Source organism: Mobula birostris, chromosome 27 (genome assembly GCF_030028105.1).
Source record: "Mobula birostris isolate sMobBir1 chromosome 27, sMobBir1.hap1, whole genome shotgun sequence".
In the NCBI taxonomy this organism is placed as follows: Eukaryota; Metazoa; Chordata; class Chondrichthyes; order Myliobatiformes; family Myliobatidae; genus Mobula; species Mobula birostris.
Window position 1 is genome coordinate 33,989,520 of NC_092396.1, and position 26,625 is coordinate 34,016,144.

A 26,625-nucleotide genomic window follows, 5' to 3' on the forward strand; every position below is an offset into this window, starting at 1 on the left:
TGAAACAATTCATAATTGTTTAATGATTACCCGGGCAAACACTAAAAGGAAGGGCAAAGGATAGCAATGTAGCGCAGGTGGTAAAGCCACTTTCTCAGAACTTCAGCAACCCAACTTCAATCTTGATCTCTGGTGCTGTCTCTATAGAGTTTGTATGTGCCCCCTACAACTGTTTGGTTTCTTCCTTAAACCTGAAGGTTGCAGGGTAAATTGTCCCATATATCTAGGTGTGTGGTAGAATCTGCGGTGAGTTGATGGGAATGTAAGGAGACTAAAATGGGTTAGGGTAAGATTGGTGTAAACATGAGAGCTTGATGGTTGACATTATTTTGTTGGTAATGACTGTTCATACTTGGTTTAGCCTGAACTGTATTAAATGTGATGAGCAACACAAACTCATTGATTAATGATAGTCTACAATACAGGTCTGAATTTGACTGATACTCTTCAGCTTTTCAGGGTGTCTGGTGAGAGCCACTTGATTCTTATTGATTTTCTATGATTTGAGATTGCTGAGGAACAATAGTAAATTATGCATGAGGTATACGGTGCTTATATGATTGAACAAAGTGAGGCTCAGTTTCTTCCCAGTGCCTGCTAACTATGAAATGTTCATTGCTTCAACCCAGTGATGCAGAAAAATAAGTGCTGGGAGCAGCTAATTAACATGCACTGAACTGAACAGGCTTCTGATGTGTGTAATTTGATATGGATCCAGAGACACGATAGAAAGCACACAAAGTTCCCTAGAATCAACGTGGATGGAAGCTTCCCTGATGGTGCAATTTGGAGAGCAGGCTGTGCATCACACAGAATTATATATTTCATCACCAATTTTTCAGGGGATGTAGTATTTAAATGTTAATATGTGGTTTACTCAGACGAGCTTTCTGCTTTCAAGAGTTTCTTCAGCGAAAAATGCTGATTTCTTGCAATTCTGATTTTCTTTTATTTCTAAATTTTTTTTGTGTGGAAGAAGTTTCATGTAGAACATTTGTGGGCTTCAAAGACTTTATGGAGCATAGATCAGTACAGCACAAAAACAGGCCCTTTGGTCCACAATCAGATCGTACTATGTAACAGAGCAGGCTCAAAGGATGACATGGCCCATTCCTGCTCATAATTTGTCTGTTGGTACATAAACAGCAAACAAGGTTGGAATTTTCAGCTAAGCTGTAAGTCTCAGTGCGTGACCAGTATGGATGGGACTCGTAGAATCCTATATCACATAGCAGTAGGATGCAGGTTCAAACCAGTGTTTCTGCAGTGTGTTATATCTCACCCATTGGACTGAGCTACAGACTAAGCAGAGGCCCCACCAGAAAAAAAATCAGGCTTGTACTGCATTGCTTGCTGACAGCACATCAGTAAATTGTTCTTTTACTGCTGCTCTTTACTTACACTTTCCTTGTTGTTGAAGCTAACAGAAGTGGAAATTGTTGTCCATAGATATTGAGTCACTGTAGTTCTGCTATTTACTTCTGCCTGACTGCCTGATTATGCAGTAATAGCAAAGGACTTAGGTGCAGAATTAGATCATTTGGCTCTTTGAATCTACTCTGCAAAATGACACGTTGCTGAAAGCCAAGTCTTTTCCAGCAGAGACTTGGCTTTCAACAATATCTCTACTATTGTGACAGAAATTACTAAGTTGATAGAGGCAAGTGAGAAAATCAATAGATAAAAACTATTTTTCTCATGGCTAACCACTGTAAACGTGTTATTTTTTTCTCAGGGTCCAGATAATGGGAGTTTTTCTAGAAAGAACCTGATTAATCAGGATAAGTCCAACACAACCAAGATAATCCAAGTATGTATCATCTCTTCAAAAGTTTGTTTCTAAATGTACACTGTTGTTCCAACTCATAAACTCCAGCTGTATACTTGTGTGTCTGTTATGCGTTTTTCATCTGGTCGTGTGAAGAGTAGCAGTTCCTGAATTCAGTTAATTTGATCTTGCTTTCAGTTTGAAATCAGAGTACATATCTGTCACCATATACAGTACTGTACAAAAGTCTTAAGCACATATATATAGCTACAATGCCTAAGACTTTTTCACAGTACTGTATTTGTCAACGTGGAGCGGAGAGCAAGTTTGTAGATCTGGCGAGAGCAAAGGATGTTGGGAATAGCAAGGGTGGAACACCACGGGAGGGCTGTGGAGACGAAGGAGTGCCATGGCCGGGGTAGTGCAGGTGCAGGTACACTCAGCCCTGAGACATCAAGCAAGGTAATTTGACTCAAAAGAATTGGTTTATTGATCATTAAAATATGTCTCTCTGATACTTTCCACTTCCTCTTCTCTCAATTCCCCTTTTCCCAATCATGATTCCCCTCTCCCTGTCCCCTTCCTACTCGCAGTCCACATTAGAGAACCATATCAGAATCAGTATATCATCACTCACATACAGGATGTCATGAAATTTGTTTTATTTTGCGGCAGCAGTACAGTGCAATACATAAAATTACCACAGTACTGTGCAAAAATCTCATGCACCCTTGCTATATATATGTGCTTAAGACTTTTGCATAGCACTGTATGTACAATCCTAGGATTAGCTTTCTTGCAGGCATATACAGGAAATCCAAGAAACAGAATCTGTGAAAGACCACACCCAACAGGGTGGACAAACAGCCAATGTGTAAAAGACAGCAAGCTGTGCAAATGAAAAATTAAAACAAAAATAAATAAGCAATAAATATTGAGAATATGAAATGAACAGTCCTTGAAAGTGAGTGGGAAGAGTTTGGGAAGAGTTCAATGATGGGGTGAGTAAAGTTGAGTGAAGTTATCCCCACTGGTTCAACAGCCTGATGGTTTAGGGATAATAACTGTTCCTGAACCTGGTGGTGTGGGTTCTGAGGTTCCTGTACCTTGATGACGTAAGAAAGTCCTTAATGATGGATGATGCTTCCCTGCGACAACGCTCCGTGTAGATACACTCCATGGTGGGGAGAGTGTTTTTATTCGTGACGTACTGGACCACATCCACTACTTTTTGTGGAATTTTCAGGACTAAAACAAAGTCAAACCCACAAAGTTGTTTAGTCAGTTTTTTTTGCAGACTAAGAGTTCAGTTCATATCTAAAAAAACTCTTTTATATTTACTGTGGGTTTTCTAGTTAATTGCCCTATTATCTGAAAGTTGAGAATAATTATCCAACATTAATAAAATCCACCACACCATTAGATATTAAAGTCATTGCTACAAAAGCAAAATATTGAATTGAATTGACTTTATTTCTTACATCTTCACATGTATGAGGTGTAAAAATTTTACGATATGTCTCTGTCTGAATGTGCAATGTGCAATCATAGTAATTTATAATAAATAGAACAGTCAATGTAATATACAGTTCACTCAAATCAGTGTGAATTAATCAGTCTTATGGTCTGATGGAAGAAGCTGTCCCGGAGCTTGTTAGTCCTGGCTTTTATGCTGCAGTACTGTTTCCCGGATGGTAGCAGCTGGAATAGATTGTGGTTGGGGTGACTTGGGTCCCCAGTGATCCTACAGGCCCCTTTTTTACACACCTGTCCTTGTAAATGTCCTGAATTGTGGGAAGTTCACCACTACAGATGTGCTGGTTTGTCCACACCACTCTCTGCAGAGTCCTGCGATTAAGGGAGGCACAGTTCCCATACCAGGCAGTGATGCAGCCAGTCAGGATGCTCTCGATTGTGCCCCTGTAGAAGGTTTTTAGGATTTGGAGGCCCATACCAAACTTCCTCAACTGTCTGAGGTGAAAGAGGTGCTGTTGTGCTTTTTTCACCACACAGCTGGTGTTAACAGGCCATATGAGGTCCTCGGTGATGTGGATGCCGTGGAATTTAAAGCTGTTTACCCTGTCAACTCCAGATCCATTGACGTCAATAGAGGATAGCCTGTCTCCATTCTTCCTGCAATCTACAACCAGCTTCATTGTTTTTGCCATATTGAGAGAGAGGTTGTTTTCTTGACACCATTGTGTCAAAGAGGTGACTTCTTCCCTGTAGGCCACCTTGTTATTGTTTGAGATAAGGCCAATCAATGTAGTGTCGTTGGCAAATTTAATTAGCAGATTAGAGCTGTGGGTGGCGATACAGTCATTGGTATACAAGGAATGAAGGTGGGGACTCAGTATGCAGCCTTGAGGGGATCCTGTATTGAGAGTCAGAGGGGTGGAGGTGAGGGAGCCCACTCTTACAACCTGCTGGCTATCTGACAGGAAGTCCAGGATCCAGCAGCATAAGGCAGGGTCAAGGCTGAGATCTCTGAGCTTCTTGTCAAGCCTGGGTGGAACTATGGTGTTGAATGCTGAACTGTAGTCCAAGAACAGCGTTCTCACATAAGCATCCTTCTTCTCCAGATGTGTAAGGACGGTATGCAGAACAGTGGCTATCGTGTCATCTGTCGATTGGTTGTATCGGTTGGTAAATTGTAGGGGGGTCTAGTATGGGTGGTAGCAAGCTGCAGATGTAATCATTGACCAGACTCTCAAAGCATTTACTTATTATTGAGGTGAGTGCGACAGGACGCCAGTTGTTCAGGCATGTTACCTTGGTCATTTTTGATACAGGGAAGATGGTGGATAATTTGAAGCAGGAGGGCACTCTACACTGGGAGAGGGAGAGATTGAAAATGTCTGTAAACACACCCTAGTTGTGCTGCGCACATCCCGAGTACTCACCCTGGGATGCCATCCGGTCCCGCAGCCTTGCGACTGTCTACTCGTTGGAAGCATCTGCGTACCTCAGCCTCAGAGATGACCAGGTTGCAAGTTGTAGCGGTGGCTTTCCTTGGAGACTCAGAGTTAGCAGCATCGAATCGAACTGAGCATAAAAACGATTGAGTTTATCTGGGAGAGAGGCCGCGATGTTGGTGGCACTACAATGTTTGGCTTTGAAGTCTGCGATGGTATACAGCCCTCACCACAAGTCACGTGTGCTACTCGTTGTGAATCTTGACTCAGTCTTGTCCCTATGCTGTTGTCTTGCAGCCTTGATATCTTTGCGCAGATCATAGCTACTTTTCTTGAGCTCTAGTTGATTGTCAGCGATGTAAGCTCGACGTCACGCTGTAAGTGCTGCTCGCACAGAACTACTAATTCAGGGTTTCTGGTTTGGGAAGACCCAGACCAACTTCTGGGGGACAACATCATTGATACACTTTATGGAAGACATTCCAGTCAATGTCATTGAAGCAGTCCTGCAGTATGGAGGCCAATTGGTTGGACCAACAGTGGACGGTTTTAACTATGGCTGCCTCTTGTTTCAGATTCTCCCCGTACGTCAGCAAAAGCAGGATTGAAGAGTGATCAGATTTTCCAAAAGCTGGGCGAAGGAGAGCTTTATAAGCATTACAGAAATAAGTCGTGAATTCTGGAAATAATCAGCATGTTTGGCAGCATCTGTGGAAAGTGAAAAGAGTTAATATTTCATTCATTAAAATTCAAAATATTTTGACATCTAGAGCAAAAAGGAAGGCCAAAAATGTTTGAGAGAGTAAAGGACACAGAGAATAATCCTGTAAGTTAGAAGTTTTGGTTGTTGTGTACCATCTACAGGATGAAGTGATGGTTGTTGTACCATCTACAGGGTGGAGCATTGCAGTTTGTGTGACTTCTTCAACAGTAGTTCCAAAATCTTCAATTGTTCTTGCTTGGAAGAATGGTCACAGGTATAAAAGATGTCACCAACGAAAGATTACCCTCCAAATTATACATCATGTTGAATTGAAAGTAAATTATTTAATCTTCAAGAGAAGTTCAAAAATCCTGGGGTAACCAACTTAACAGGACTTTACCGATATTTTAATAGAGTCATCACCACATCTTTAAGTTTAGTTAGAGATGGGCACCTGATGCTTGTCCAACCAGTAATGCATATGTTCTGGGGTGGAATGTAAATCACTTAGTCTGGAGGAAGTGTATTGTGGAGTGTTTAAGATTTTTCTGAAATTGTGTATCTGGTAGTCTTTGAAGTATTTAATCAAAAGATGCCATTCCTCCATCTTGTTTTAAGTCTTTGTGGAATAGTTCATGAAGCATTGATCTGAGTAGGGTGGAGATTTAAAGTGTCAGAACCAGTTCTTTTGTACATTTGTGGAATCAACTGAGCAGATTACAATGCAATCACTTGATGTTTATTGGATCTCCCAGTGCAGAAGAAACCATATCTTTAATAGTAATAATGGTAAGCTAAGTTGAAAAAGAGACAAATGAATCATATGTTCTCCTGGAGAGAATGTTTGGGATCCTGGATGGTAGACTGCGAGGAGGCCAAAGGACAGACAGTGCATCTCCTCTGCTCATATAGTAAGCTATCTTAGGAAGAAATATAATAGATCAAAGATCCTGTCAACTATGAAGTATTATAAATATTATACTTGGTTTAATTATTATAACCACTCATTTATAGCTTCCTTATAAATTGTAAATGTAATTGCAATATTATTTATTTAGTTAACTAAATTAATTGTCAATAATTAAATCAGATAAATCACATAGGACACCAAGTATCACCTCCTAACACATTGAAATCAAACTTATAGTTTGAGGATGGTACTGTTTCCATACGAGCAACTACTCCATTCAGTTTGTACATGGCAGTATCTGTCAACAATGAAATGAATGTCTGATAAATTTGTTTAGTTATGTTGAAAGAGAGGGGAATATTATCCACTGCCCTTTGTGATGTGATGCTATAGAATATTAATTACCTTTGTGTGTAGTAGAAATCTAGTAGGCTTTCTGAATCATTGGCAGTAGTGGTCTCACTTGAATAAACTGCAATGAATGATAAATAGCTAGAATTTGTACATTTTGCTTCTGTAAACAGTATAAGAAAGAATTTACCAAGGAAGCCCACTGGTAGATTTGGCTCTGATCAACAAAACTTCAAATTGTAATTTTGTATTGTCTGAGATTCATTGTATTTTCTTAAATTTTAAAATAATTACAATAAAGTTTTCCTTAATTTTATTTCAGGTTTATTTTAAGATAGAAAACCAGAAGCCAATTGCCATCCTATATGTAAATGTTGAAGCTCAGCCATATGTAATTGATCAGACGTTCCGCTTTTACCATCCTGAACTTACATTTCTGAAGAAATCTATCCGCCTTCCTCCACTGCATATACTGAAAGGTATTGTTATTATATTCTATTGAATACATTTTCCATTGAATGTATTAAAAATGTTTCTTCCTTAATATTGAAGTAAAATCCCCACAAGTGTAATGGTGTTTACAAAGTGACATAGAATAAGTTTAGTTTCATGTGGTCACATATACATTCTTGCCTTTTCCATAGTTTTTTTTATTTTGCCTATGTCCCCACAAAGCCTGCATGGAATAGGTTGGTAGAACCAGAAAATTGGGCTATCATAGTTAATGCTGAGCAGCTGGCTGTGTAACGTATTTCCCATTTTTCAGCGTTATTTCATTGTTTCCAGTGATTTCACTGTGAAAGAAGGAGAGCTTTAACTATATGGTCCATATGCTGTATAAGGAAAACAAACACAATTCCTTAATTACACAAATGGTTATTAAGAGTCAATGTTACGATTTAACACAGGGCACTGGATTGGCACTTCATCATTTGAATTACAATGGAATTTGCAGAACAGAAGTAGGTCATTCAGACCAGCTATTATTCTATGATAGTAAGTGTGCTCCACATGAGCGTTTAATAGGCATCTAACTCAATCACTTATTTTTTCCTTCATGTACTTAACTAGTGCTGCATTTATAACATGCATCTGTGCTCTTTGCTTTATATAATCCATTTTTAAAATTCCAAACCACATATTGAATAAAAGTGTTGTTAATTTTTTTTTGGCTAGATTTAGCCAAAAAACTTCGTTTATTGTTTCCTCCTGCTAGAAGAAATATTTTCTCTTTATTACCCATCAAATCTCTTCATAACTTTAAGTCATTTATTATGTCATTCTTCAACCTTCATTTTTCTAAAATTCTGAGTTCAGGTCTGTTCATTTATTTTTTGATGGTAATAACCTTTCAGTTCTGTGTTCACTCAGGTGAATCATATTTGTGATTTATCCATATTTTTGCCCTTTTGTAATGTGGAGACCAGAAGTGGTCTAACCCCAGCTCTAGATAAATGTAAACTAACTTGGACAAAAAATTGCCGAAGCTGGAAACCTGAAACTAAAACAAAATTTCTGAAACACTTATCAGGTCAAGCAGCACACTAGTGGTGAGAGAAATGGTGCCAACATTTTGCGTTAGCAATATAAGAGTATATGAAAATGGAGCAGAAGGAGAGTATTTGACTCCTTGAGTCTTTTTTTTCTCCAACAGTTTCATAGCAAATGTTCTACTTCAAACACTCCACCCCCATCTCCTTTGATTCCTCTAATATCCAGTTATCTATCAGCATCTTTTTGAGTAGAGTCAATGGTTGAATCTCCATACAGCCCCAATGTGAAGAACTCAAGAGTTCTCCACACTCTAGGCAGAAATTTATTCTCATTTGAATCCAAAATGACCGTCTCACATTTCTAGACTCCTTAGCCTGCGAAATACTCTTCCCTGCATCTCCACTAGTATTCTATACACTTCAATGAGGTCACCAGTCCTTCTGAACTCAGAAGGTGGGGCTTTCTCAGTGTGATCTCATATGTCAGACTTGCCATCCCAGAAACCAGTCACTGAATCTTCATTGTATTCCCCTCTGTTGCAATTATATCCTTCTTTTGGCCTGGATACCAAAATTTTACACCATACTCCAGCAGGCATCTCACCAGGCCATTATTATATATAATTATAATAAGGCATCCTCACTCTTGTACTCAAATCTTTTTCAACAAATTCAAAAATACTACACCTGTTTGCTTTTCAAATGCTGTTGCAACTCCATGTTTGCTTATAGTGAGTAACGTACAAGTACACAGGGGTTTCTTTGATCAGTGACATTTCCCAACCTCTCATACTAAAAGAAAAACTTAATCTTTTTTCATTATAAAGTAGAACAGCTCACATATTTGGTTCTCTAGTTTTCTTTCATGAAGACATACAATTTTTTTCCTTCATTTCCTTTCTAGTTCCTTGCTTCCCATTGTATGTCCTTCAGTCTCTGTTGATAAAGAACCCACATTTGCTCTTGTTGGTTCTTTATCTTCTTACAGCTTTCAGTCTCCCAAATCTACGTGACTTGTTTTTGTGGTTTCCGATTTCTAATAATACTTCCAAAATTGGAATCAAATTTACTATCACTGATATATGATATCAAATTGTTTTTTCTCAGCAGCTGTGTAGTGCAAAGACATGAAAATCTATAAATTACAAAAAATGAAATAGTGCAAAACAAAAAGGTACAATGAGGTTGTGTTCCTAAGGGTAATTGACCTTTCAGAAATCTGATGGCAGAGGGGAAGATGGTGCTGCCAAGTTGTTGAGTATGGATGTTCAGGACACATGGTCATAAGTGTAAATAGAGTAGAGCAGCAGTTGAGTATGTATCCTTGAGGTGGGCCTGTGTTAATAATCAATGAGGAGGAGATGTAATTACACATCTGCATTGACTGTGATCTCCCAATAAGGAAGTTGAGGATCCCATTGCAGAGGGAGGTACACAGAGTCCCAAGTTTTGAAGCTTGGTTATTAGTACTGAAGGAACATTGGTCTTGATTGCTGAGCTGTAGTTGATAAACAGCAGCTTGACATTTTTCTTGCAGTTGTTTAGAGACTCCAAATCAGCATGGAGAGCCAGTGAAATTGCATCCACTATAGACGTATTGCGGCGGGTAGGTGAATTGCAGCAGGTCCAAATCCTTGTTCAGAGAGAAGTTAATTCTAGCCTTAACCAACCTCTTGAAGAACTTCATTACAGTAGATACAAGTGTTACTTGATGATAGTCATTGAGGCAGCTCACTCTGCTCTCCTTGGGTACTGGAATGATTTTGAAGCAAGTGGGAACCTCAGACCACAGCAGTGAAAGGTTGAAGATGTTCATGTATACTCCAGCCTTTACTGGAATTTTTCAACTACAGCATAAGGGTTGATAGCTGCCTGTTTTCTTTCTTCCTACTTCCTTAAATGCAAAAAAACAAACCTGAATTGATGCAACTTTGGAGAACAATAATTAGAGCACTATTTTATGTCCAAAAGACCATAAGACATAGGAGCAGAATCAGGCCATTCAGCCCACTGAGTGTGCTCTGCCATTCCTTCATGGCTGATCCTGGATCCCACTCAACCTGCCTTCTCATCATATCCTTTGATACCCTGACTGATCAGGAAACTATCAACTTCCACCTTAAATATACCCACGGACTTGATTTCCACCACAGTCTGTGGCAGAGCATTCCACAGATTTATAACTCTCTGGCTAAAAAAATTCCTCCATTCTAAAAGGAATGCTTTTATCCCTCCATTCTAAAAGAAATGCTTTTATCCTTCAATCCCTCAGTTTTGAAGCCATGCCCTCTAGTTCCGGATACGTCCACCATAGGAAACATCCTGTCCACATCCTATCCAGTCCTTGCAAAATCTAGTAGGTTTCAACAAGATCCCTCGCTGCTGGCAGGGAAAGGCCTGCCACTGTGCCCAGAGAATGTAACCTGGGTTTTCCGTGTTTTGAATGTGGTCTTGGACTACAGAGTTTTTTCAGTGGTATAGTTTTATGTATTCTGTGTTTTCTACCCAATCATTCTCATTTTTCTTGTGTGCCCATGGACGGGTGATTTGGGGGTCAATGTGCCTTTTCTATTTTTATTCGCTTTTTTTGTGCAGGGAGGAGGGTTTTTCGGGTTGATGATTGTGCTGCTATTCTTTTCTTTCTTGGTTTGGTGGCTATCTGGAGAAGAAGAATTTCAGAGTTGTATACTTTGTTAATAAATTAACCTTTGAACCTTTGATATATGCCAGTGACATTAAATCTGATTCTGATTATTATCAAAGTAAATATTTGAGATGTGATATCACAGTGGCAGTTGTTGCACAATTGTGTAATTGCAGTAAGATGTCTCTACTTAAACATTATATTCTCTTACTGCAAAGGCTAACATATCCCATGCCTTCTCAACCACATGCTGCATAGTATGCTTGAGTTCAGTGACCGATATACAAGGGCATTAATGTACATTGCAGCTTCCTCTTTTCAAATCTCTCATTGTTCATCATTAGTATTCAGATAGTGATCTGCCTTCCTGTTATTGCCACCAAAATGGAAATTGTATGTTCTCCCTGTGACACTGTGGTTTTTCTCTGGGTGTTCCAGTTTTCTCCCACATTCCAAGAACAAATGATTAAGTTTAGTGAGTTGTAGTCATGCTACGTTGTCAACACAATTCTCACTGAGTTGACTTGATTCAAACTGCACATTTCACTGTATGCTTTGATGTACATATGAGAAGTAAAGTTAATCATCTAATCTAATCTTTCTCTTTCTACCTTCTTTCTCAAACAGCAGAGTTATGTTAGTTACTCTGACTGCCAATATGCCATCTATTTCTTAGACATTTCCTTAAGTCCCTAGAATGTAAACTACTGAGCCCTGGGGGTATATTAGCTTCATTGCGATCAATTTCCCTGACACCATTTCCCTTCTCATTATTGATGTTACATAGAAACATAGAAACATAGAAAATAGGTGCAGGAGTAGGCCATTCGGCCCTTCGAGCCTGCACCGCCATTTATTATGATCATGGCTGATCATCCAACTCAGAACCCCGCCCCAGCCTTCCCTCCATACCCCCTGATCCCCGTAGCCACAAGGGCCATATCTAACTCCCTCTTAAATATAGCCAATGAACTGGCCTCAACTGTTTCCTGTGGCAGAGAATTCCACAGATTCACCACTCTCTGTGTGAAGAAGTTTTTCCTAATCTCGGTCCGAAAAGGCTTCCCCTTTATCCTCAAACTGTGAACCCTCGTTCTGGACTTCCCCAACATCGGGAACAATCTTCCTGTATCTAGCCTGTCCAATCCCTTTAGGATTTTATACGTTTCAATCAGATCCCCCCTCAATCTTCTAAATTCCAACGAGTACAAGCCTAGTTCATCCAGTCTTTCTTCATATGAAAGTCCTGCCATCCCAGGAATCAATCTGGTGAACCTTCTTTGTACTCCCTCTATGGCAAGGATGTCTTTCCTCAGATTAGGGGACCAAAACTGCACACAATACTCCAGGTGTGGTCTCACCAAGGCCTTGTACAACTGCAGTAGTACCTCCCTGCTCCTGTACTCGAATCCTCTCGCTATAAATGCCAGCATACCATTCGCCTTTTTCACCGCCTGCTGTACCTGCATGCCCACTTTCAATGACTGGTGTATAATGACACCCAGGTCTCGTTGCACCTCCCCTTTTCCTAATCGGCCACCATTCAGATAATAATCTGTTTTCCTATTTTTGCCACCAAAGTGGATAACTTCACATTTATCCACATTAAATTGCATCTGCCATGAATTTGCCCACTCACCCAACCTATCCAAGTCACTCTGCATCCTCTTAGCATCCTCCTGACAGCTAACACTGCCACCCAGCTTTGTGTCATCCGCAAACTTTGAGATGCTGCATTTAATTCCCTCATCCAAGTCATTAATATATATTGTAAACAACTGGGGTCCCAGCACTGAGCCTTGCGGTACCCCACTAGTCACCGCCTGCCATTCTGAAAAGGTCCCGTTTATTCCCACTCTTTGCTTCCTGTCTGCTAACCAATTCTCCATCCACATCAATACCTTACCCCCAGTACCGTGTGCTTTAAGTTTGCACACTAATCTCCTGTGTGGGACCTTGTCAAAAGCCTTTTGAAAATCCAAATATACCACATCCACTGGTTCTCCCCTATCCACTCTACTAGTTACATCCTCAAAAAATTCTATGAGATTCGTCAGACATGATTTTCCTTTCACAAATCCATGCTGACTTTGTCCGATGATTTCACCGCTTTCCAAATGTGCTGTTTACACATCTTTGATAACTGACTCCAGCAGTTTCCCCACCACCGACGTTAGGCTAACCGGTCTATAATTCCCTGGTTTCTCTCTCCCTCCTTTTTTAAAAAGTGGGGTTACATTAGCCACCCTCCAATCCTCAGGAACTAGTCCAGAATCTAATGAGTTTTGAAAAATTATCACTAATGCATCCATTATTTCTTGGGCTACTTCCTTAAGCACTCTAGGATGCAGACCATCTGGCCCTGGGGATTTATCTGCCTTCAATCCCTTCAATTTACCTAACACCACTTCCCTACTAACAAGTATTTCGCTCAGTTCCTCCATCTCACTGGACCCTCTGTCCCCTACTATTTCTGGAAGATTATTTATGTCCTCCTTAGTGAAGACAGAACCAAAGTAATTATTCAATTGGTCTGCCATGTCCTTGCTCCCCATAATCAATTCACTTGTTTCTGTCTGTAGGGGACCTACATTTGTCTTTACCAGTCTTTTCCTTTTTACATATCTATAAAAGCTTTTCCAGTCAGTTTTTATGTTCCCTGCCAGTTTTCTCTCATAATCTTTTTTCCCCTTCCTAATTAAGCCCTTTGTCCTCCTCTGCTGAACTCTGAATTTCTCCCAGTCCTCAGGTGAGCCACTTTCTCTGGCTAATTTGTATGCTTCTTCTTTGGAATTGATACTATCCCTAATTTCTCTTGTCAGCCACGGGTGCACTACCTTCCTTGATTTATTCTTTTGCCAAACTGGGATGAACAATTGTTGTAGTTCATCCATGTAACCTTTAAATGCTTTCCATTGCATATCCACCGTCAATCCTTTAAGTGTCATTTGCCAGTCTATCTTAGCTAATTCATGTCTCATACCTTCAAAGTTACCCCTCTTTAAGTTCAGAACCTTTGTTTCTGAATTAACTATGTCACTCTCCATCTTAATGAAGAATTCCACCATATTATGGCCACTCTTACCCAAGGGGCCTCCCACGACAAGATTGCTAATTAACCCTTCCTCATTGCTCAAAACCCAGTCCAGAATAGCCTGCTCTCTAGTTGGTTCCTCGACATGTTGGTTCAAAAAACCATCCCGCATACGTTCCAAGAAATCCTCTTCCTCAGCACCTTTACCAATTTGGTTCACCCAATCTACATGTAGATTGAAGTCACCCATTATAACTGCTGTTCCTTTATTGCACACATTTCTAATTTCCTGTTTAATACCATCTCTGACCTCACTACTACCGTTAGGTGGCCTGTACACAACTCCCACCAGCGTCTTCTGCCCCTTAGTGTTATGCAGCTCTACCCATATCGATTCCACATCTTCCCGGCTTATGTCCTTCCTTTCTATTGCGTTAATCTCTTCTTTAACCAGCAACGCCACCCCACCTCCCCTTCCTTCATGTCTATCCCTCCTGAATATTGAATATTCCTGAACGTTGAGCTCCCATCCTTGGTCACCCTGGAGCCATGTCTCTGTGATCCCAACTATATCATAATCATTAATAACAATCTGCACTTTCAATTCATCCACCTTATTACGAATGTTCCTTGCATTGACACACAAAGCCTTCAGGCGCTCTTTTACAACTCTCTTAGCCCTTATACAATTATGTTGAAAAGTGGCCCTTTTTAATGCTCGCCCTGGATTTGTCGGCCTTCCACTTTTACTCTTCTCCTTAGTATTTTTTGCTTCTACCCTCACTTTACACCCCTCTGTCTCTCTGCACTGGTTCCCATCCCCCTGTTGTGAACTAACCTCCTCACGCCTAGCCTCTTTAATTTGATTCCCACCCCCCAACCATTCTAGTTTAAAGTCACCTCAGTAGCCCTCGCTAATCTCCCTGCCAGGATATTGGTCCCCCTAGGATTCAAGTGTAACCCATCCTTTTTGTACAGGTCATGCCTGCGCCAAAAGAGGTCCCAATGATCCAAAAACTTGAATCCCTGCCCCCTGCTCCAATCCCTCAGCCACGCATTTATCCTCCACCTCATCGCATTCCTACTCTCACTGTCGCGTGGCACAGGCAGTAATCCTGAGATTACTACCTTTGCGGTCCTTTTTCTCAACTCCCTTCCTAGCTCCCTATATTCTCCTTTCAGGACCTCATCCCTTTTCCTACCTATGTCATTGGTACCTATATGTACCACGACCTCTGGCTCCTCACCCTCCCACTTCTGGATATCTTGGACACGATCAGAAATATCCCGGACCCTGGCACCAGGGAGGCAAACTACCATCCAGGTCTCTGGACTGCATCCACAGAATCGCCTATCTGACCCCCTTACTATTGAGTCCCCTATCACAACTGCCCTCCTCTTCCTTGCCCTACCCTTCTGAGCTACAGGGTCAGACTCTGTGCCGGAGGCACGGCCACTGTCGCTTCCCCCGGGTAAGCTGTCCCCCCCAACAGTACTCAAACAGGAGTACCTGTTGTTAAGGGGCACAGCCACCGGGGTACTCCCTATTACCTGACTCTTCCCCTTCCCCCTCCTAACCGTGACCCACTTGTCTGCCTCCCGTGGCCCCGGCGTGACCACCTGCCTGCAACTTCCTCTCTATCAACTCCTCACTCTCCCTGACCAGACGAAGGTCATCGAGCTGCAGCTCCAGTTCCGTAACGCGGTCCCTTAGGAGCTGCATCTCGATGCACTTGGCGCAGATGTAGACGTCCGGGAGGCTTGGAGACTCCAGGGCCTCCCACATCCAACACCGAGAACAGCAAACTGCCCTCACACTCATACTGCCCCTCTCCTCAAATAACAACAGAAAATGAATGCCAAACCTTCCTCGCCTCGCCCGTTTCCGCCTAAGCCCGTTGAGCCGAAGCCCTTAAGTCTTCACTCTGCTCCCAGCTCACTCCGCCGCCCGCAAACTACGCTATTCTTCACTTCCTTCCTCACTCAAGGTCCCCTGACATTTCTGGAAGATTATTTCTGTTCTCCTTTGTAAAACAGAATCAAGGTATTTGTTCAGTTTTCTGCCATTTCATTACTTCTGGTTACAAATATCCTTGCTGAGTTTCAGACTATTGTCAGTTTTGAACCTTGTTACTATCTTATTGTTGTTCCTGCCAAGAATGAACAGTTGTTGTAGTTCATCCACACATTTATGCCATTGTCAATCTGTTGTCAACCCTGAAGTAGTGTTGCTCAATCTATCTCAGATTTGTGTCCAAGTTGCTCTTACCATAAAAAAGATTTAAATAGATAATTTATTAATTCTATTTGTATGTTGTGTTTACACTGTAAAGATTGAAACGTCAACTTTCAAATCCATGTCAGCTGCAGTGATTTAAACATCAACTGAACACAGTAATTGAACATAAAGCTTTTGATATTTATGATTCAGCTTCATACTTAAAAGATTTGAGAAATACTGTATGATGGTGTTAAGACAATTTGGTGGTTGACTCCAGAGGGTAAGAGATGTTTGCTGCTTTATTGATCAATGGCTCAGTTTTACAATGGGCAATGACATTTCCAGCTAAAAGAATGTCAAAACTAACAGCAACAAATGTCATCACTATTCACCTTCGCTGTCCAAATTGGTCTCTCAAAAATTTCATGTTCTGTGGCCATTTATTCATTATATGTACAATGTCTATAAAAAGTATTCACCCCACTTGGAAGTTTCCGAGTTTTATTATTTTACAACTTTGAATCACAGTGGATTTAATTTGGCTTTTTTGACACTGTTCAACAGAAAAAAACAATTTCGTGTCAAAGTGAAAACAGATCTTTACAAAGTGATCTAAATTAATTACAAATATTAAATACAAAATAATTGATTACATATGTATTTCCTCCCCTTTAATATGACACACCAAATCATCACTGGTGGAGCCAATTGGTTTTAGAAATCACATAATTAGTTAAATGGAGATCCATTTTTGGATACCTGTGTGCAGACAAGGTGTTTCAAATGATTGTAGTAAAAATACACCTGTGTCTGGAAGGTCCAACTGTTGGTGAGTCATTATCCTGGCAAAAACTACACCACGAAGACAAAAGATCACTTCAAGCAACTTTGTGAAAAGGTTATTGAAAAAGACAAGTCAGGAGATGGACACAAGAAAATGTCCAGGTCAGTGAATATCCCTTGGAATACAGTTAAGTCAATCATCAAGAAATGGAAAGAATATGGCATATCTGTAAATCTGCCTAGAGCAGGCCGTCCTCAAAAGCTGACTGACCATGCAAGAAGTGGACTAGTAAGGGAGACTACCAAGAGACCAATGACAACTCTGGGGGAGATACAAGCTTCAGTGGCTGAGATGGGAGAGACTATGTATACAACAACTGTTGCCTGGGTGCTTCACCAGCCGCAGTTTTATGGGACAGTGGCAAAAAGAAAACCACTGTTGAAAAAAACTCTCATAAAATCTTGGCTAGTGTTTACCAGAAGGCATGTGGAAGACTCGGAAGTCGGCCGGAAGAAAGTTCTATGGTCTGATGAAACTAAAATTGAGCTTTTTGGCCTTCTGACTAAATGCTATATTTGGCATAAGCCAAACACTGCACATCATCAAAAACACACTATCCCTGTCGTCAAGCATGGTGGAGGCTGCTTTGTGCCGTGGGGATGCTTCACTGCAGCAGGCTCTGGAAGGCTTGTGAGGGTAGAGGGTAAAATGCAGTAAAATACAGGGAAATCCTGGAAGAAAACCTGATGCAGTCTGCAAAAGAACTGTGATTTGGGAAAAGATTTGTTTTCCAGCAAGACAATGACCCCAATCATAAAGTCAAAGCTACACAGCAATGGCTTAAAAGCAACAAAATTATGTCCTGGAGTGGCCAAGTCAGAGTCCAGACCTCAATCCAATTGAAAATTTGTGGCTGGACTTGAAAGGGGCTGTTCACTCATGATCCCCATGCAATCTAACAGAGCCTGAGCAGTTTTTCAAAAGAAGAATGAGGGGAATTTGCAGTGTTCAGATGTGCAAAGCTGATAGAGACCCTTCCATACAGCCTCAAGGCTGTAATTGCTGCCAAAGATGCATCTACTAAATACTACCTTGAAGTACTTATGCAATCAATTGTTTTGTGTTTTATGTTTGTAATTAATTTAGATCATTTTGTAGAGATCTGTTTTTACTTTGACACGAAAGTCTTCTTCTGTTGATCAGTATCAAAAAGCCAAATTAAATCCACTTTGATTCAATGTTGTAAAACAATGAAGCATAAAAACTTCCGGGGGGGGGGTGAATACTTTTTATAGGCGTTGTAAATAGCATCTTTTATTAATGGAATAACAAGGTTTGTATTTTATTTGTGGTTCCGCAGTGTAATTCATGAGCGTCATTTGATATTTTCTAGGTATGAAAGTGCACACATCACCTGTGGAGTTTCAAATCCATGTCCGCTGCAGCGATTTAAATGTCATTTGCGAATCAAAGAAAATGGTATGTTCTTGTCTTACTCATGTTAGCAGTTCTAATATTTGAATGCTTTTGGCATCGTAGGGCATTTATGCAGACAAGTGCCTGAAAATAGCAGAGGAGATGGTATGTTTGTGACCAGGGGATTTGCTGTGTACAAAAAATGGATGGGGGAAGAGATGATAAGGGAAGAATAATGGTACATGCTTAAAGATGAAAGAAACCAGAGAGGGTGAGAAATTGCAATGGGGAATGAGGGAAGAAAGGTTGATATTGTGTGAATAACGTATCTAACCACTGGTATGCGTATCATATCAGCCCTTGAGAAAAAGGTCATATAAAAATGATGTGCTTGTCATAAAGATTTTTTTAAATTACTTGCAAGATCTATTGCTAGAATCGCCGTTTCCTATTTAATAAATAATTGACATTCGTGATTGGTAAATGACTTTCAACATTGGAGGATGGCAGTGAATCATGTGCAGTTAAAACAAAATGCAAATGATGTATTTGCAAAGTGGTCATGTAATCTCTCAGCCTGTTTATGTAAACTTGCAGTTATTGTGTTATTAGTAAATGATCTTCAGTATTGAGAACTGCGGGGTTTACGTTTTCCTTGGAAAATACTTGTCTTAGAAGTGGATGAATAGGAGGTTTGGGAGACTATGGATACTCTTTTGCATAGGTAATCCTTAAGAATTGAAGATAACTGCTTCACTCTTGTTTACCTAGTTGTGTGGTGGCTAATATAGAAACAACACACTCCACAAGGATTAGGAATTGACTGACAGGTTGGGTAGTTTGCAAGGTGATGGGCTTCTTCTCTTACTTAAGCAAGTATTCAGCGTGTTCCTGATGGCTGGATTCTGGATTTTTGATCCAATATTGATTACTTCGCTTGAAGTAGTTGTAGGTCAGGATTCCCAGGTATAATTTGGGACACTGAATTTCTTCAGTTGGGTATTGAACATGTCATTGGATCTTTTGCTTTGACAGTGTGGTAATCTCTTCATGTGACAGAACGCTGAATTGCATTAGTACAGAAGTCAAACTTTAACAATGCAAGCGATGTGTCTTTCCCAGTGTAGCCAAATGAGTGTAATTAGAACTTCAAACTGGGGAGTTTTAGGTGACCTAGGTCCTACAGTATAATTGTTGAAGGTTGAATAATTTCTTATTAATTCTGAAGATTATCTCCATTCCTTGGGAAAATTTTGTTGGAGGTGAAGTGCGACATTGGGTGAAAAAGATTAAGGAATGAGCTGGGGCAACATTGCAGCTTTGTTTGATTCTAGCCTTCATTAAGATTGGCTTTGTGAAGATCTACTGTAAAGGACATCTACAGCCCAATTACCTGAGGGCCCAACCCACTGAGAGCAAAGAGCAGAGTAAACTCATCAGGCACAGAGAGAAGTCTTTTTATTAAATTTTCAAAATTATAAACACAGTAACAATGTTGATACAAAGAGATTGGAATAATCTTAATAAACATATACAAAAAAGATTTAAAATAACATAGGTATAATAGACTTCCAAACTAATAATGAAATTAGTTATAAAGAGAAAAAAGAAATAAAAAGAAAAAATATATATATAAACCAAGAAAAAAACCCCAAAAGAAAAAAAAACTGAATACTAAACCCCCAAAAAAACCAGAACAAAACAGGGCTAGACCAATATCTTGAATCAGACACGTTCAGTAATGTCGTCAACTCCGCTCCTCTATTCATATAATTTGAGTTAGTAAAACAGATTCGGGAAGGTCAAATTACATCATATGAAAATGTTGCATAAAAGGTTTCCAAGTTTCTTCAAATTTAACCGAAGGATGGAAAATATCATTTCTAATTTTTTCTAAATTTAAGCTTAATATAGTTTGAGAAAACCATTGGAATGTAGTAGGAGGGTTGGTTTCCTTCTAGTTCAATAAAATAGATCTTCTGGCCATTAAAGTAACAAATGCTATCATTCGACAGGCTGAAGAAGACAAAGATCTATGTTCTACCATTGGCAATCCAAAAATTGCCGTAATAGGATGGGGTTGTAAATCAAAACATAGAACTGGTGAAATAATATCAAAAATATCTTTCCAATATTTTTCCAAAAGAGGACATGACCAAAACATATGAGTTAAAGAAGCCACCTCAGAGTGACATCTATCACAAATAGGGTTTATATGGGAATAAAAACGGGCTAATTTATCTTTGGTCATATGGGCTCTATGCACTACTTTAAATTGCATTAATGTATGTTTAGCACATATAGAAGAAGTACTAACTAATTGAAAATTTTATCCCATTTCTCTATAGGTAGTCAAAGTTGAAGTTTCCTTTCCCATTCATTTTTAATTTTATCAGATATACCTGGCTGTAATTTCATAATTATATCATAGATAATTGCTATTAATCCCTTCTGAAAAGGATTTAAACCTAAAATTTTATCAATAATATCAGTAGGATATGAAGTCAGAAAGGTAGGCAACGTAGAGTTTAAAAAATTTCTTATTTGTAAGTATCTAAAAAAATGGGATCTAAGCAAATCAAATTTCTTAGATAACTGCTCAAAAGACATAAAACGGTAAGTCACGAAAACATATTATACCTTTTGTTTTCCATATCAGAAAGGCTTGGTCCATAACCAAGGGTTGAAAAAGGAAATTAGATATAATAGGACTTGATAACGTAAATTCATTCAAGCCAAAAAATTTACGAAATTGAAACCATATTCGCAATGTGTGTTTAACTATAGGGTTAAACATTTGTTTATTCAATTTAGATAGTACAAAAGGAAGTGAAGATCCTAAAATGGAAGCTAAAGAAAACCCTTGTACAGAATGGCCTTCAAGGTTTACCCAATGTGGGCTTGGAGTTATATTCCAATCTTGTGTCCAAAATATTAAATATCGAATATTAATTGCCCAATAATAAAATGTTAGGTTAGGCAATGCCAAACCACCATCTTTCTTGGATTTCTGTAAGTATTTTTTACTTAATCTGGGATTTTTGTTTTGCCATATATGAGAGGAAATTTTAGAATCAATAGTATCAAAAAAGGATTTAGGAATAAAAATTGGTATTGTTTGAAAGGCACAGAGAGAAGTCAATGTCTTCAGGAAGGAATGCCCCAATACCATAACTGTATCCTTGAACTGATTGCCCTGGGTTTTGGCCTGCAGCAATATATTAAGCCCTGCCATGTTGCAACTCCTTATTGACAAGAGGTTGAAAAGGCCATGAATCAAACATTTCAAGGCATCAATAGAAGGCTTTATACCTGCTGATATTCTGAAATTCAATAGTGAAGAGCTGTTGTGCTGACTGCAGTTTCATCATCTGTACTTTGAAGATGAGGTTATAGGAGAGGACCTCAAGTATGTAGTAATTGTTACCATCTTCAAAAACAGTTATCAGGTCTGACAATGGCATCTAGAGAGGGGTCTCCAAGGTGTCTGCCATAGGGAAGGTCATAACCAGTCTTCTTTACAATTAGCCTTTCTCAGTGACCAAAGATTGGCTCTCAAATTGAGGTATGACTTGTGTACATGTGGAAGCATAATGGACATAGTTTTCATCATTTGATAATTCTAAGAAGACTGCAGAGGTCAGCACCAGTTACTATAATTTATATTTCAATCCCATTAAAGTCTTTGACTTTGTCATTAATGAGGAACTATGGATTATCTGCAAATTCTGCGGACAACATTTACTCCATGATGGCATGCAAGCCGTGATTCAGATAACACAAATACTTAAGTTCCAAGTTCAACCGTACACATGTATTCTACCAAATGAAACAATATTCCCCTGGCCCAAGGTGCACTACACCAGGGGCCCCCAACCTTTTTTGTACCACGGACCAGTTTATTGACAATATTCTTGCGGACCGGCCGACCCGGGGGTGAGGGGGTGTAGGGTAGCCAACGGACAAGAGTCGCAGTGAAATACGGGACACTTGTGTTTACACCGAGGAAGACTACCATGACCATGAAGCCTTGTGCAGGCACCTGTGTGCGCATGCGTGACGTGTACGTGCCGATTTTTTTCACTACAAATCGTTTTTGGTGATTCTGTTCAGTGAAACTGCACTGTACATACATTATTTCTGCTATATATAGGCTGTGTTTTTATCATATCATTCCTGCTTTTACTATATCTTAGTGTTGTTTTAGGTTTTATGTGTTATTTGGTATGATTTGGTCGGTTATTTTTTGGGTCTGGGAACGCTCAAAAATTTTTCCCATATAAATTAATGGTAATTATTCTTCACTTTACTCCATTTCGGCCCAAAAGGTTTCATGGGAACGCTCTTCCTTAGCGGGGGAAATACGGGACAAGGGCTGTACGGTATGGGAGACACCAATTTAGCCCAATATACGGATGTCCTGGCAAATATGGGACAGTTGGCAACCCTGGGGGGCGGGGTGGTGTTAATCACGACTGGAATATAGGTGATACATCAACTGTAAGTCACTTATAAGTGGCTAATACACTCAATTTAGTTTCTAAGAGGGTTTATCTAACGAATTTAATATTAAACACACAGTGCATATTTTCCTCGCATGAATAATATGATAAGTCAACTATAAGTCACTTATAAGTCAATAGCATCATAACATTTTAAGTAACGTTTGGATATTAAACACACAGCACATATTTTCCCCGTATGAACATATAAAATCATTGCAACACACCAATATCGCTGAATCAGTTGGAGCCCTGGGCTTGTTTCCCTGCAACAAGACGGTCCCATCGAGGGGTGATGGGAGACAGCGACACTCGAAGGGGGTTCCTTGTGTCCAGTCTATTCTGCAATTTAGTTTTTGTTGCATTCATTGCAGAAAACTCCGCTTCGCAGCAATATGACGTTGGAAATGGAAGCAACATTTTCAGTGCTTCCACGGCTATCTCAAGATATTCAGCCTTGACTTTGATCCAGAATACCGACAGAGATGTTATGTCAAACATACTTTTCAGCCCGCCGTCATTTGCAAGCTCGAGGAGTTGATCTTTTTCCCACGCTGACATGGATGACCTCGTGTGCATTCAAATTCAACAGTGGGCGTGACAGGGAATGAGGAAAGGTGCACCTGACCCATATCGCCAAGTCATATCGTTTTCTTGTGGCCCGGTAACGCATGTTTTGCGGTCTGGTACCGGTCTAAGGCCCGGTGGTTGGGGACTGCTGCACTACACAGTACATCTGCAGTATTGTGCAAAAGTCTTAGAAACATTTTTAAAAAAACTCTGTGAAGATGCTTTCAAAAATAATGAAATGAAAATCTTCTAAATATCAAAAGATTTTCTAGAAAGAGCAGTAAACAGTAAGAAAGCTAAATCAAATCAATATTTGCTGTGACCACCCTTTGCTTTTAAAACTGCATCAATTCTCTTCAGTACACTGTCATACCGTTTTATAAGTAAATTGGCTGATAGGTTGTTCCAAGCATCTTGAAGAACTTACCACAGTTCTGCAGATTTTGTGTCTCTCGCTTGTTTCTGCTTCTCTCTGTAATCCCAGATCGCCTTGATAATGTTGTGATCAGGGCTCTGTGGAGGCAATACCATCTGAAACCATAAGCCTTTTGCACAGTATTATAACTCACACACATAACACATAATGTAATATTACCACAAATAAATTAGCAGGTAATAAGGTGCATAGATGATACTAGTTAAAAAGTATAAAGTACAGGCACTTCATACATGATGAGACCTAGGTGGTGGCAGGGAGTTACATCTTACATCTTCGGGTAAGAAGCTGTTTCCCATCCTAACAGTTCTTGTCTTAATCCTATGGTACCTCTGGCTTGATGGTAGGGGGGGTCAAAGAGCTTGTTAGACGGATGGGAGGGATCACTGACAAAGCTAAGGGCCCTTGATATGCAGCGCTCTTGATAAGTATTTCTAACCTGAGAAAGAGAGACTCTGATGATTCTTTCAGCAGTACTCACAATTCTTTGTAGGGACTTGCAGTCAGGTGCCTTACAATTTCCCTTCCAGACAGTGATGCAGCTGGCTAGGACACTCTTGGTAGCGCACCTGTAAAAATTGTAAAAATTTAACATTCAGCAACAGTACTGAAAGAAAATATAGTGCATATAGGGTTAATTTTTAGAGAGAGAGAGCTGAAAAGCAAGGACCTTGTCAGACTTATATAGTATTTTGGTATAACTACATTGTGTGCTATGTATAACTTTGCACTTCAGCATGAGAAATAAAAAGAACTACAGCTGACACGTTTTCCAACGACTTTGTTTGAATGATGTTGAGAAAATACTTAAATCTTTAGTCATCTGTCCAACATATCCTTCATATGTTGGCAAAGTTAATAGTTTATTCATGTCTTCGCAAGGTTCCAGTTCACTTTTAAAATGGCAGTTTATATAACCCTCTTGCTGTTATTGGCAGGTGTGTATAACTTTCCTGTATTTCTCTTTCCCAAATTTTTAAAAGTTTTCCCTGTTTTTTTTTCTCTTCTTGGCCTTCAGAGATACAGCAAGCTTTGTCTGACTTGCAATGTTCCCAAAGCTAACACAGCAGTTAGACTTGAACAGTTTTAAGCAATCCTGATACCGTTCAGATTTGTCAAGCTTCCCTGTACATCTTCTGAATGTTTTGTTCTCTTAAGTTTTATAAATAAAATCAGAAAATAAATTTTTTTCCTTAGAAATCATACTTAATTTCATTTGGTTGTCCCAAAGTCCTTTACCAGCCATTATGTCATGTTTGCAGTGTTACACACTACTAGCTGTAACAACAAACAATATGATAATTATCTGATAACCTGATTTAGATATCGGTTCAATGACAAGAACTAATCTGAGCTCCATAACAAGCTCCATGTGTTTTTGAGTATGGTTTTAGGTTCAGTTGTATTTGTGCCTGCATGCGGTCATGGCTTCAGTATTCTGCTTCACCCAACTGGCTCCAGTCCTGTGTAAATCTGGGTTTTGTGCTTTGGACCAAGGCTTGCATTGCTTCTGAGCATTAGAATGGTGTTATTTTGTACAGCTTTGACAACTATCTGAGGGGATATGGTGCACCCGGCTTTCCTTCAAAAATATCTGCTACAGGAACAGCACAAGCATTTTTCTAAACTCAGCCACAACTTAAATGGCCCCAAATTCTAGGCCATTATCTTCAGATTATCAGATGAGATGATCGAAGTGCCAGTACGCAACTATCAGAGGTGCTTTCATATCTTCAGTTTTTCCCTCTGAAAAATAATACAACTTCCACATTCTTCAGAGAACACTGGATCCTTCTGTGACAAGAGAATTAAGAAAGAGTGGCCATCAGTGATAAATGAATGATGAAAGCAACGAACACTTCCAGCTGAATCCTAAAGCTATAACTCAAAGGAGATTCTGTTGAGGAAAGTAGAGTAATATATTAGTCCTTTCATGGGACTGGATTCAGTTAATAAAAAATATGAAGGAGACCTAGAAATTATCCAGCTGAATGGATTAGCCATAATAGCATGAATATTTATTTCTGCATCTGGCATACTACTCAGATTGTTAATGTTAACTATTGAACCATGGCCAGCCCTGCTTTGCCTTACACAGTGCAAAGGAGGTCACTTTCTGGCTTCTAAAATAGACTGATGGAAGCACAGTTGTTGTCTAGATGGGCACGTGAAATGACTAGGCATAGAAGGTTATGGATCAAATGCTAGAGGATGGGATTAATATAGATGGATACCCATTGGTTGGTGTGAATGTGATGGTGTGAATGGTCAGTTTAGAGTGTAAAAATCCATGAATTGAATCCCAGAATGGTTACATCATTGATAGAGTCATAGAAAAGTATAACAAAGAAACAGGCCCTTTGGCCCATCTAATCCATGCCGAAGCACTTAAACTGCCTACTCCCATCAACCTGCACCCGCACTGTAGCCATCCATACCTCTATTATCCATGTACCTATCCAAACTTCTCTTAAACATTGAAATCAAACTTGAATGCATCACTTCCATTGGCAGCTCATTCAACACGCTCATGACCCTGTAAGTAAAGAAGTTTCCCCTGATGTTCCCTTTAAACTTTTCACCTTTTATCCTTAACCTATGACCTCTCATTGTCCCACCTAACCTCAGTGGAAAAAAGCCTGCTTGTGCTAACTCTATCCATACCACTCATAATTTTGTATATCTCTATCAAATCTCTCCTCAATATTCTATGTTTTAAGGAACAAAATCCCAATCTTTTCAATCTTTCCTTTTAACTCAGGTCCTCCAGTCTTGGCAATATCCTTGTAAATTTTCTTTGTACTCTTTTAAACTTACTGACATCTTTCCTGTAGGTAGGTGACCAAAACTGCACACAGTACTCCAAATTAGGTCTCAC

General features: G+C 39.7%; 1 protein-coding gene across 3 annotated transcripts in view; it reads left to right on the plus strand.

Annotated features, from left to right (window-relative positions):
* nphp4 (nephronophthisis 4) overlaps positions 1-26,625 on the plus strand; it is a 433,219-nt gene that overhangs the window by 381,009 nt on the left and 25,585 nt on the right. For all 3 annotated transcript variants that reach the window (XM_072244772.1, XM_072244773.1, XM_072244774.1), the window contains 3 exons: positions 1,736-1,810; positions 6,970-7,126; positions 18,217-18,302. In XM_072244772.1, coding sequence (XP_072100873.1) covers positions 1,736-1,810; positions 6,970-7,126; positions 18,217-18,302 — 318 coding nt within the window. The remainder of the gene's footprint in view (positions 1-1,735; positions 1,811-6,969; positions 7,127-18,216; positions 18,303-26,625) is intronic.